This window comes from Empidonax traillii, unplaced genomic scaffold (genome assembly GCF_003031625.1).
Source record: "Empidonax traillii isolate 1590-97213 ecotype Southwest subspecies unplaced genomic scaffold, ASM303162v1 scaffold82:size1209730, whole genome shotgun sequence".
In the NCBI taxonomy this organism is placed as follows: domain Eukaryota; kingdom Metazoa; phylum Chordata; class Aves; order Passeriformes; family Tyrannidae; genus Empidonax; species Empidonax traillii.
In genome coordinates this window covers 123,610-137,489 of record NW_020955275.1, presented here as the reverse complement: position 1 = coordinate 137,489, position 13,880 = coordinate 123,610, and the positions used below count along the sequence as shown (strand labels likewise).

Here is a 13,880-nt window from a genome sequence, read left to right as displayed (position 1 = left end):
ACAGCAGTGAAATGCTCAACAAAATAAGTATTAGCTACATTTCACTATATTTTATCATCATTCTCTCTTCATAATTACATTTTATAAAATAAGGAAGTTCATTAGGAAATGAAAATTTGCTGGCATTTGCTTTTATTGTAAGATTTTACACAATGAAGCAATTCTGATTGAAAAGATGCTTGTCATCCTTAGGTGTTTTCCTTACTTGATATAAATTGCTATCTAAATAGAGATGGTATGATGTATAACAATCAGAAATTTAACGTGTAAGGTAGACAGAAATTTCTCATTTGAGATGCAATTTAGCAATGGGCTTCCGTAACTCATAGGGCAGTATTTCCTTTTTGTTTATACAAGTTTCAAAATTCAGAAGTTTATTTCTAAAAATTTTAAACAGTGCAAAAGGATACTATTAAAACCTGTAACTTCGAAAAACCTTGAAAAATACTTTTAAGAATATCTGTCACCATAGTGGTGAGTGAATGAGCTCAGTAGTCCAGCTTTCCATGCTGGCTGTGCACATCTCTCATTGTTGACCCATTGGGGCAGGAAGGAAATGCCTGGGTTCAGTTCTTGGTGTTCTGTAAAGCTTCTATGAGAGCCTTGTTGTATTCTTTGACCAGCTTTCTCACGTTCTTCATTATTGGCTGGTAGTCACTCTCCTGACTTTTTGTTGCTATGACTGATTAAAAGAATTAAGGAAACAAACTGCCAGTATAAATATGAGCATAATTAGAGATCACAAGGGAACCACACTACAGTACATTTGCTTCTCTGAAAACCGTCAAGTGTTGCAAATAATGGAAAAAGCTGCAGTTGGGTCTAAAAGGCTTACACTAATTTACTAGGGCTAGCTGCCATCTCATGCCAAGCACGGTAGGAAAAAAAAAAGATTATATGCCTGAGTCAGTTTTGTTTTCATATATACAGGTAACAGGTCCCTTGTGAAAGACTCTGCCCATTGTTACATTGCAAGCAAAACCAATTCAAAGCACTCAGCTATTTACAGCCATTCAGTATGGCTGCAAATGTCCCAGCCCAAGAAAGCAGCCCTTCTCTTCCCAGTAGCCCAAGCAGACACAGTACTCTGTACAGGGATCTGCACTTGGATATTGCATAGCAGGTTAGGAGATGCTTTAAGATCCTGATGAACTTGGGAAAAATTTTGTTTAAGAGTACTGCCTTAATAAGCATTCCTGTAGAGACTCCTTCATAGAGGAGGTAGCTCCAAATTAGATTACATTGTCCAAGACTTTCTTCAGATGCATTTTCTAAGAATTAGAACATTTACCAGATATGAGAAATGGGTTATCTGGTATATGAAAAAGGTAGCATTATATGTATTATTATATATGTTATTATTTATTATTATCATCATCATCATTATTTCTCTGATGGCCAGGCTATCACACAATTGCCTGAAATATATTCCTGTGCCATTTTCTGGCCATTTCTTCTCCATATAGCAATGGCCATTGTCCAACATACTACACTAGATGGTGCAGTCTAGTTTTGACGTTATCTTTACCAATTCATTTGTACTGTAATCGTAAAACAGTGATTTTGTGCATATTAGAAATTTCAGATTCCTTGTTTCTAAATAATTTTGAAGATATAAGCTTGCTGTAGTGAATTCACTGTCCCAAAATAAAAGGGCAGCTTGGTCCTACTCAGATACCTGCCATAACTATGGCGAATAAAATAGTACAATATGAGAAGAACCATCAATTCTAATTAAAATAAACATCAGTGCTTTTGCTTATTTGAAAAACTATCTCATGAATGCCATTTGCAAGTAAGCAAATAACGATTTTGCTCAAGTTTTGTAAGATCTTACATGATTAGTGAAATATAACCCTTGAATTTGAATCACATAATGAGAAAGCTACAGTGCAGCTTCCCCAGGCCAGCCCATTTTGCAGCTCAAGCATTTCCTTGCCATATCTTAACACATTCACCTGTTTTTTTTCTCTAGTAGGCAATTCCCCTTTTATTTAACAAGCAAAACATTAAATGTATACAATTTATTTTTTACTTTTTCATTATTGGTATTTTCAGGGGGTTAAACAATACACCGTGCAAAGTCACCATGCCCTAAGATTTTCAAACAATAATACGCTTCCATGGAAGACTGGACAGGTATGAACTTTGTATGAAACCTGATGGCAAAACTGAGCCAGAAGGAACAACTCCAGACCGCAAGGCAAAGCTTATGCTTTAGGACCCCGTAAAATTGTTTCAGACAACACATGCAAGTTGTGCTATATATAATATCTATCAGCTAACCAGACATTTGCAAAGGATTGCCTTTCCCCTCCTCCCCTGTCTCCTGCTGACCATTCCGTCCTGTCTTACTCTGCTGGAGGAAACAGACTTCTTCCTCAATTAATACAGTGCATGAATTTGACTCTATTTCTTAAAGAAAAGGATACATTCCTTCATCATAAAGTTATTTTGCTCATGGTGCTGCCACTTCCTCTCCAAATTTGTAAGCTGAAAACACAAAAAGAGCCAAAAATCAAAATGCTAATTATTAAACACATACTTCATACAAAAAAATCTCCCAAAAATGTTGTATCAGTACCTTGTACTCTATCACCCGATGAGATCGAAGTTATTTCACATTAAAAACTCCAAAATGAGAAACAATGGCAAAATGTTTTTCAAAGGTGCCAAAAAATTAACCTGCATAAAATTTAGGACTTCATAATCCATCAGTACAAAAGCACTGCATGCAACTGCAGTGACAGATGAAAAAATCAGCTGAGAATTCAAGACTTTTCATATAAGGAAGTATGTAGGCAAGTCAAAAGTAAAAAGATGAACCCTGCAGGGAGATACGAATTCTCATTATGCTTCTTATCACTTAAATGATCTCTTCTTAGGATCAGTGAGATCTAAAATCACCAAAGATACAATATTTCCTGACACTGTCTTGGACTTTAGGCTACACAGAAGAAACTTCCTTACTTCCATAGTTAAGTTTCCTGTCTGATGCCTGGAGCTGTGATAAGAACAGAGCTGCAGTAAGAAGATTGTAGGAGTGTGGGTTAAGTGTTGGCACTTCTTCAATACTTTCAGCATCAACAGGAAGCTAATGTGGACATTATATCGATGCTGCTTCCTTACAATACAATTTTATACTTGTTTTTCTGATGCTACTGTTCAAGGCTTTGCATTTCAAGATATGAAGATGTTATTTTTAAATGCAAAAACTGAAAATCATTCTGAGACTAAACTTTCAGTAGAAACTAAAAATTTTCCTATTAATTAGGAAAACACTGCAGTATTTTACTTAAAAGCTTATTCTTAAGCTAGAAGACAAGAAAATAGTTGCTATATTACTCAAATCTTAACAGCGAAGAATCAATTATTAGTGTACTGGTTCACAGCAAGCATGGCAATAATTTATTTCCAAGTACAAACATTTCTGACCAATTAAAATTTTTATTGCCCCCTTTATAGATACTGCTACACACAATATAGCCAGTAAGGGAGCTTAGATTTGAAATACTTACTGTCTGATACATATAAAAGGAAACATTCAATGTATTTTTATAGTAACTCCTTGGAGGCCACTTCACTGCTTGCAAAATTGCCCAAACCCTCAAGGTACATGAACGATACTTGTACTTCACAATTCTTGATGTGTGCCAACCAATCAGCTGTTATAAGGTATACTTTAATTCACTCTCATGGTATTTACACTCATGACATAAAAAGTAAGGAAAAAATCCTTTTTGCAGATACTGAAATAGAACTGCCACAGCTTAATGAATTGAAGAAATTATGTACAACTATTATTTTATATAAAATTTTAAGCCTCATCATGCAACTATCCTAACTGCTTATCCATTTCCCTAAGCTCTAGGAATAAGAACCTGATTTTGGAATAAAAATATTCATTAACTGAAGTCTTGCAGACTTTGGTATGTAGCTTTGTGGATTTATATCATCACCCTAGTACTACACATGTATACATAAACCTCAGTCAGAGCTACGCCTTCTCATCTGCTCCACAAAGGCCACTCCAGAGGAAAGTCAACTTAAACATGTACCAATATGACCTTCAGCTTTTAACTGAATTAAAATAAAATAAATATCTCAACAACCTCAAAGAATAAAAAACAGTGAAATGCACAGAAAATAATCAATTTCCATTTCCACCTTATTTTAAGGTTATCTGTTTTCCTTCTGTGCATTCAAACCTCTATGCCAGTAAAGTTCTGCTGCCAAAATTACAGCAATATATGGGTGTTTAAAATGGATGAATCAAAGCTGCTCAAGAGGTTACAAACCCATTCTTTCCTGATTCACTCTTTCAATGTAAATGTACATATACTCATATACCAAAGTTTAAGTCTGAACAAGCCCCAGAACTTCAGTGGTCTGCAAGAAGCAGAAGAATAAGAAAAAAGGAAAATGAAATTAATAGCACAGGTTGCAATAGAAAATTTACCACCATAACTTTAAAAGCAAAAGGGATCTTAGCTAATTAGTAGTGACTGTTTTTTCCCCTGTACGTTCTTCTAAGTTGGTCCTCAAAACTACTCAAGCAAAGGAAGGGCAGAAGGTGAAGAGTTCTGAGCAAGATTAATACAAACACTTAAACATAGGAGTCACATAATTTTTAAGCTCAGAAAGATCTCTGCCCAGTAATCTAAAGCTTACAAACAATTTATTAGTGCAATATTAAGTTTTTTTTGAAAACTTAAAATATGGCAACACACTTAAAACACATGACTTAGAAAACTCTCTGAGAAGGAATAAACAGATTCCATCCATACAATGCTTCATGTGTATGAGAAAACCAAAACTGAGAAAGAAACAACTGAAGGGGATAATATGTAATCTGAGCTATACCTGAGAATGTGTCTCGTTTTCTTGCAGCTCCCTCTTTAGTGTCTCATACTCTGCATTCAAGTGTTCCATTATTTTCTTGAAAGAACGGCTGCGCTTTGTTAATTTTTCTTTGTCATCCTGGAGTTTCTAGTTAGAAAAAAAAAACAACACCAACTGATTAATGGCTGAATTCATCTGCTGTGAGCTTCAGGTAATTACTTTGATTCACCTTTCAAAGTGCTACTTTTTTTCCTTTCAGAACAAGACCACATGCACAGAGAACTCATAGGCTTTTCTCTAGCAATGCATGCTTTATCCTAAAAATGATACTCAATGATTATGACAAATTCTAGGCTTAGACCATATTCTATGAGCACAAGTGGGAATGCTGATGTTAAGAATTTGTAGGAAATTCTTTTTTGTTTGAGTTCTGTGTTAGATTGCTAAATTCAAAGTTATGGGTAGTTTAGCTGATTCATTAAAATAAAATGAGGAGATTTTGTGGAAGGCAGTGATCAAAAGGCATTCAGCTCATAGCCTGCTATATGTACCCATTTGGTAAATCATGTATATAAGCAGAGAAGCATTTGGATTAATTTGCAGCTATCAGATATAAGGAAGAACTCTCAATCACAGAACTGGTTGCTCAAAAGCACACAAATCTGTCTTATTCCTTTTGTTACCTTTTCCTTCTCTTCTCCTGATGCTTTCAGAGCTGGCAGATTACTGTAGACCTCCAACTCCGCTTTTGTCTGTTCAATTTTGTCTTTAAGAGAAGCCAGTTCCCCAACCATCTTGCCCTCCAACAGTTCCATCTTCTGTAAGTCCATCTGCAGTTTTTGACTCTCTAGATCGCCAGACACACAATCTCAAATTAACAGTACTTTTTGTTTCATAATACATGGCCGAGTACATATAAAGGTTCATACTATATTTAAGCTATATAAACAGCTCCTGTATATCTTTCTTGATATTCGTGGGACTGTTTATGTGAAGGAAAGAAAAAAATGTGATTTTCACAACCATCCTACAAGTCAGACTCATACATTACAATAACTGTATTATATTCCATAAGTGAAGAGTAATGAAAATGTGAAATTTTTTTGTATTACAGTGCTTCTATTGTTAAATTTATAGCATCAGACAACTTCAAGTCTTAAAACAGTGGTGATAACTTACAAGAAGTTGCAATAATGCAGACAATTTAAAAAAAATTTTATTAGTTTTTTTAGCAGTGTGTTGTTTTTATTTATGCTGCTTGTATAAGGGTAAGGTTTAGTTTTTGGAGAACAAATAACCAAATTTTCTTTAAACATTCACTCTCTACAGAAAAACACTTCCATACATCCACAGAATAAGAGGTGTCACAGTTTACAAGATCAGCATGTGTTACAACATACAGAATTTACTTCTGGCACTCCATTAAAAATAAGGAACAGAGATACAGGTAATTAAGGTAATTACAAATATGGGTGGATTCTTATATGAAGAGAACTGCAAAGACTGAAACAGTTCAGCCATGAGATGCATAAGAGAAGAAACAATAAAAATATACAAAATAATAAATATACTTTGGCATAGCTTTGGGGGTAAGTTCCCCCGAGTGGGGAAGGACTAGGTGTGGCTAGACTTGTTTTGGTTTCGTGACCTGCCTTGTCATTGTATTCTATTCATGTTCCTGAACATTAAACACATGGCTACATCTTCTTATGTTTCAGATCTGTACCTAACTCAGAAGAATGATACAAATGATGCAGGTTTTTTTCCTATAATCTAAAATATCAGGCAACATGCCTATTGGGAGGGATGAGACGGCACAAAGAAACTTTTCTCAGCATAGACTGTGTATTTTGCTCACAGTCAGATTTATGCTGATTAGCTGGAAAAAGGTAGAAAATTATCCCCCCAACTTAACCAAGGCAGTATAAATCTTCATGGCAGAAGGGAATAGATGTACTTATGTAAAAGAGGGAGAGTTTACCTTTCAAAAAACTGTGGGTACGGTTTCCTCAGTGGATTTATTTGGGAAAATCTCACTGTCAAAGCAAGATTTTGGTATTCATTTCTCTACTTATGTATTTATGCCATATGCTTCTTTTTTTTAGAGTGAAGGATTTCCTTTAATCAATATTTTTTGCTTATTACAGTGCTTTGGTGATTTGTTTAGGCATCTCAAAATAAAAAAAAAAAAGACAAGCCAAAATTTTTGTGTACCATTTGAAATTATCCTCAAGAATGCTGATACATAAGGTAAGATTGAAAGGGACCTATATGTGCAAAGAGCATGTTCATAAATACAAAAAAATTCCATATTACTAAAAGAAGTGTTTAAAAGTAAAATATTTAGACTGCATTGCATGTCTGCACTTCAGTGTCTGCCTTCCACTGTAAAGCACTTAAGAAAACACCTCCTCTGTGCCTGCAATATTTTGTAACTGCCCACAGTTTCAGTTCAAAGTTCCCAATAGTGGTCAGTGACAGAGTGTAAACCACAACTGAACAGACCGCAGCTTTACTTCTTTTATTCCTACAGCACTGTGATTTAAAGACAGACAAATGCTTAAGGGTTTTAAGATCAAACCCAGTAAAAAACAGAATTATAAAATAAATTCAGATTGGAGAGAAAGAGCAGAAAACAACTATGTATGTTCTTAAGGACTTATTTAGGCCTAATCACAGCATTTCACTTTTTATATAGTAGTTTAATATCTATATTTTATTTTAAAATAATACATAGTTGAGTAGTTGGAATTTATTTTACATAGTAAAATAAAGGAGTAGTAAGAATGTAAGTGCCATAAAGGCAGAACGAGTTCTTAGGCTGTTCTGTCTATACTCTGATAGAAACTATGATGAGACAGCAATGAGCATTCCTATCCATTCACGGGAGGAAAGGGAAGAAACTGGAAGCGGTGAATTTTTTCCTTTTCCAGTAGCAGCCTCAACGAAAAAACCTCAGAACTCCTCTAGGGGAAGAGGCAGGAAGAGGATGCAGCCCAGTTCCTTTTGATACACTGTGAAGTTGCAGTGTCTAGCATGCAGTGTGTACATAGTAGCAAATTCTCAGAACAAACCACAGTGACCCAGGGAAATAGTTTTGGGAAACTATGCCATCAGCACTTTTGTTTACTCCTCATGGTTTCCTTCTCTTTTTTATTTTTTTAAGGGTTCTGCTGGTGGACATTCTATATTTTTGTTATGACAAGAAAATATGGGAATCCAGATTTTAATCACAACAAAAGAATTCTGAAGATTACTGTGCTATAACTGGAAGGTTAGGAAGAAGTTTAATTGTGCAAAATGAAAATTCACTGCATTTCTGAAAGAATCTTAAGTTGTTTATTACTGTATCTATGACTCCTTGCTGTCAGACGTTTACTTATGAATTATTTAAATGATCTGCTGAAAATTATGTACTGTAACTTCCTTCTCTAGCAGAGAAAGAAATATCTCTTTCAATAATGTCTCTATAGCACCAGATGCTTTCAAAACATCCTTACATTGTAAAGCAGTCAGAATTGATGCTTACATGAAAGAACAAAAAGCCATAATTGAACTCGTAATGTTAAACTACACTAGAACTGTAAAATGAGTATTTGCAGACAAGTGAACACTAAATGTTCAAAAACAAAACAATCAAATTCTGTAACATTTTGTGCATAGCAACTTCATATTTGATCATAACTACTTTGAAGTCACAACAGGGGCTCCTATTTTGAAAATTACTAAAAAGTGCAGCACATAATAATCTTCTAACAAAATGATTTATGGTTCTTAATTCCTGCCCCTTCCTTTCAGCCAAACAAACAAGGAAAGGTTTGCTGAACCAATAATGATATTGACAAAGACTTAGAACTGTGAGAACAATCCTAATATAAACAGTGCAAATAAAGAACTAAATAGACACTTGTTACGGGAATGAAAGAAAAATACTGTCTGCTTTTTGAAATTACAGACGGGATCCTGCAGATGCTTACATTTAATTTTCGGTATTTGAATATTTAGAAAATGAAGTAAAAAGGAATTTTCACTTTGCAGAATCAAATCCTCAGAATTTGAGAGCTATTCACTGTTGTTGTCAGTTATTCTCCCATAGCACATACCCTTTGCAAAAGCACAAACCACAGTTAAATGATACTAACAATACATTACAAACAATATATGGTTAGACAACTGTGGAAAACTAATTTATTAAGCACTGTTTAAAAATCATGGAAGGTATTTATTTTGAGGCAAGTATTAGTAAAAATCAAACTTCTAGCTACAAAAAGTTCATAACCCTGTATTAAAATAAATTTTTTGATCTTACATCTGTGCAAGCAAGATGATCTTTAGTGGTAATAGTAAATTAAATACTCCTGAGGAATATAAATAGCTTGTTACTCAAAAGAGTTTCAGTTTCTCTGTTGCCACTGTATTTTAATATTTACTTATAATCTGTTATCCAATATTTTCAGATCTTCTACTTATTATTAGTGTAACATTGGGGGTAACCTTAACACTTTTAAGAAATAAATTTAAAAATTCATTGCTGATCTCACCTGTAACCAGATTCTTAGCAGTGCTTTGTGACTTCTGCATTTCACTTGTTTTGAAATGGAGGTCTTCCTGCATAATTTTCAGCTCTTGATTTGTAACAGATGAAATTTGTTTCATATGATTCAGATTCTGTGTGTTACCAATAACAATAATGAGAACACGTTTGTAACAGATGAAATTTGTTTCATATGATTCAGATTCTGTGTGTTACCAATAACAATAATGAGAACACGTTCTATTTTCGAAAAAACAAATGGTAACTGGTCAAGTAAAAAACTGTTCTGCTAGGACATTGTTATTTAGCTTTTGTACTACAAAGACTTAAAATACTGGAAATATTATGAAGTGATTTAAATGTGAATGACTTTCATTCTGCCAATTTTTGATAAAAGATGTCCTGACAGACTAGCACAGATGAAACAAAATAAGAATAAAGCAAGAATAAACTGTGCTGCCATACACATCGGTTCTAAAGGGACAGTGCCTAAAATATAAGGTACTGAGTAAGAAGACAATTAAAGTAATCATAGAATCAAAATATTACTCAGATGAAACTTCTCTAGAAGATAAAAAATCCATGGAAACAAAAAATATTAAAAGGAAAGGAGAACTGAAAGTGAAAAAAATGGTAGACTATAAATTGGAACAATTTCTAGAGTGTTACATTATTCATTTATATTGTTTACAGAAAATATTACATAGCGGGGTATTCCAGACCTAATTTTAGTAGATCATAGGGACAAGAGGAATATTTTCAGTTGTATAACAGTTTGACAGGATACCCCTGAACTGAGATGTGCAAACTTTGAGTAAACAACATATTGCAGCAGTTTTATTTGCAGTATTTGGAAATGTTTATCATGAATGTAATAATGTTCATTATAACAGTGATGACAACTCCTTCCCCAGAAAGAAATTAAACAAATCCTTTTTTTTTAACTCCAGGCGTACATGGTTTAATGTTTAATCATTCTAAGAGATTACTATGTGGATAAATTTAAATATATAAAATGCACCATCCCTCTTCATTCAGTCGCTCTCTTGCTCTGTGCTTCTAAATTCCTAGCTTGCCACGGGAGGAGGGAAACGCTTACCCTGCTCGAGTGCTCCAGAAGTGCAACAATGTTGGCTTCTATTTGGGACTTTCTTTCAAGTTCCTGATTCTTAACCTCTTCAAAAGTCTCAAGAAAATCTAGAGATTAGCAAACACGAAAAATAAGGCTCTTACTTGCATGGGTACAGCACATGCCTGCGTTATTTCCAGTCAAAACTTTGTACTATATTGATAAATTGTACAATTAAACTTCATTTATTTAAGAGCTAGGTGGTAGAGATCTTGAAACTTGTCAACTTTTTGGTTGGAATGATGGAGAATTCTTCCAGAGACATGTACTGGGCATGAGGTCACCACCTTCCTGTATAGTGAGGCTTTTTACCCAACAGGAAAGGAGTTTCACCCCCATAATTTCTGACACCTTTCTAAATGCTTGTCCTAGCAGCTGTTGCTCTTTATTTTTCTGAAAGTTAACAAAATAGGCTGCTAAATAAAGGGAACAGGTGACTTCATTATCTCGAATAACCTGGACTAAATGCGAAACACTGCTAAGGACTTGAGACCAATATTCACCTGGGATCATCTCTTTCCTTCTGTATGATGTCCCTTAACTACATTTGTAATTTAAGTTCATTCTAGAAAGTGTCCAACTGAATCTGACAACACAATTGTAATGGTGGTAGGCCCTCTGTATTTGTGTTCCAGGCATACTACACTGTATTTATGGTCACAGATATATTAAAAAGAAAAAGGTGCTGGACACATCACATCAAAATTAGAAGTCCAGCAAGATGCCACCTAGGGCTGTAAATTATAATAACTTCTCTTCTACTGGGTCTCCTACTGAAACATGGCTTATACACAGGAGCACCCAGTAAAATTAAGAGTTTCTATGTGGATGAAAAAGGGAAGAAGTCCTTGTTTGAGCAAGAAGGATTAGACAATGGTAGGAACACATTTTCACACATTTGTAAATATGAAACAATAACACTAACATACACAACATCCACAGGTATATATGTAATTCTATAAAACAGAGCCAGCAACAATAAAATTAGGACCTTAGAACAGTATCTATATGATTTGACTACTGTTTGTCTCCTTTGGCATTCTGGACTTTTTAGCTGTTTTCTTTCAAATCTTTGAGTTTATTAAAATCATTAAGCAAGGTCCATATTTACATCTCATCTCATTGTTTTGCTACAGGCAACTCTCCTTTTCATCACGCTTGCCTGACTGACCTGGTTTCACTTGAGCACTGTGTGTTTCACAGATTCATAAAGAACTGAATGCAAGAGACTGCAAGAGCTCATCTGATTAATTCAGTAGTTTGAGGATAAAACTGTATGTCAGTAATTCAGATGTGTGTCTATGCTCATCTCATACTCAGCTTCCAATGGATACTCTACAATTCTCCACGACAACCTATTCCAGTGGTTGGTAAATGCTAATGTTAGGAAGTTTTCCCTAATATCCAACCTGAAATCTTTCTGCAGCCATTGATGTATTGCTCCTTTTATCTCCTCCATGTATATATAGAGATAAATTATTCACTTGTTATTTGAAACAGCCTTTTTAGATATTTGAGAACTTTCATAAACCTTCTAAAACAAAAGACTTTTTCTTTTATATTTCCTTGCAGGTCACGCTTTCTGCATACCCCATAAGTTTCTCTTCATGACTGTCACCCCTTCCTTTATGTGCAGAACTAGAGACAGTACTCCACCTGAAGTATTCAATACACAGGGGAAAAGACTAGTTTACATGTCTGACAAATTACAGACCTGTTGTGGTATTTTCTCTTCCATGTTAGTGTGATACTGTGGAGCCATGTTCACTTTGTTTTCACTCTAACTCTGAGCCATGCCACAGAGTTGTTCCTAATGAACTGCTCCCTATTCTACATTTTTGCTGTTGATTTCATTACCCAACTATAGAAACTTACATTTCATTATTTTTGAATGCTTTTAACTCATTTCTAATATGCCAAAAGTACAAAAAATTCCAACCCTGTCCTCCAACATGACTTCAGCTTTTCCAATGAAGTATTTTCTGTGAACTCTTCCATGAAACTCTCTCACCTGTCATCCATCTGATGGATATAAGTATTGATCAACCTGAACACCCAACACACTGCAAAACTCTATTCAATACATCCTTTCATTCTGGCATTGAATCTTTCATAATTAGTAATTTTTTAATTGAATGCACAGTCTAGGTTAATGGCAATATTTTCCTAGCTTGCTTCTCAGAACACCATGAGACAGCAGAAGATGTACTGAAATTACACATCATCCACTCCACCTCCCTTATTCTGCAATACTTTTCTGTCAAAAAAGGAAAACAGATCTTTGTACTTGACAAATCAATACTACTTTTATTCATATTTCTGTTTCTGTAACATTTACAAAGCATTTGCTTGCTTTGTTTTTCCACATTCTTTCTGGAAATTGATACTAAAGCTGACTGGTGTGTATTTCCCTGTCTCCTCTTCTTCTACACATCTTTTCCCATCTTTTTAGACTCCTGCATGTTCCCTCAAATCTCTCAGGTTTCAGGTCCTCCAAATCTCAAACAGGCCTGGAACTGCATCCATATCCTCTGATGAAGGGTGGAAGTAGAATCAAAACCCAAAGACTCAGAAGGACTGTGAGTCCCCACTTGCACAGTCTCTATTCACACTGAGTATCCAAATTAAGTGAGCTTTTGCCTTTTTGCTTCTCAGGAAATTTGGTAATTTGAAAACACAGAAACTTTTTAAGTATGGTCTTACCCATATTCCCTTCCTCTGAGCTGAGACCTTTCAGCATCATGCTAACCGTAAGTCATACAGAGAATACTTAAAAATAGATATTATATTCTCTGGTTTCATGGTGTATTTATTGATCATTTTCCCCTTTTCCTGAGAACTTTTTTGGTAAGCTGTCTACTACAGTACACTAGCAATAAGGTGTATCTAAAACCAATTGTTTTCATCCTCTGTTAGTTGCTGCTAGGGTCTCTACAACATTAGACCTTTCTAATATGCAGCAAAGCTTTAGCAGCATTCATTCTTGAATAAATATAGAATCATAGAATCATAGAGTAGGTTGGGTTGGAAAAGACCTCCAAGATCATCGAGTACAACCCCTGATCCAACTCCAATTACTATATCATGGCACTAAGGGCCACATCCAATCTCTTTTTAAAAACCTCCAGGGATGGTGAATCCACCACCTCTCTGGGTAGGTTGTTCCAATGCCTGATTACCCTCTCCGTAAAGAATTTCTTCCTAACATCTAACCTAAACCTCCCCTGGCAGAGCTTGAGCCCATGTCCCCTTGTCCTATTGTTGGTTGCCTGGGAGAAGAGACCAACCCCCACCTGGCTATAACCTCCCTTCAGGTAGTTGTAGAGAGTGATGAGGTCACCTCTAAGCCTTCTCTTCTCCAGACTAAACAACCCC

The 13,880-nt window shown here is 35.2% G+C and overlaps 1 protein-coding gene across 5 annotated transcripts in view; it reads right to left on the bottom strand.

The window, feature by feature from the left end:
- Nucleotides 1–361: 361 nt before the first annotated feature.
- The window catches only part of IFT74 (intraflagellar transport 74), a 35,665-nt gene continuing 22,146 nt past the window's right edge, over nucleotides 362–13,880 (bottom strand). For 4 of the 5 annotated variants that reach the window (XM_027881006.1, XM_027881005.1, XM_027881007.1 and 1 more), the window contains 6 exons: nucleotides 10,476–10,573; nucleotides 9,384–9,510; nucleotides 5,526–5,689; nucleotides 4,864–4,989; nucleotides 2,433–2,493; nucleotides 567–682 (listed from right to left, as the gene is read on the bottom strand). In XM_027881006.1, the coding sequence (XP_027736807.1) occupies nucleotides 567–682; nucleotides 2,433–2,493; nucleotides 4,864–4,989; nucleotides 5,526–5,689; nucleotides 9,384–9,510; nucleotides 10,476–10,573 (692 nt within the window). Of the gene's footprint in view, nucleotides 683–2,432; nucleotides 2,494–4,863; nucleotides 4,990–5,525; nucleotides 5,690–9,383; nucleotides 9,511–10,475; nucleotides 10,574–13,880 lie in introns of all 5 variants that reach the window. The other variant, XM_027881008.1, reaches the window with a different exon arrangement.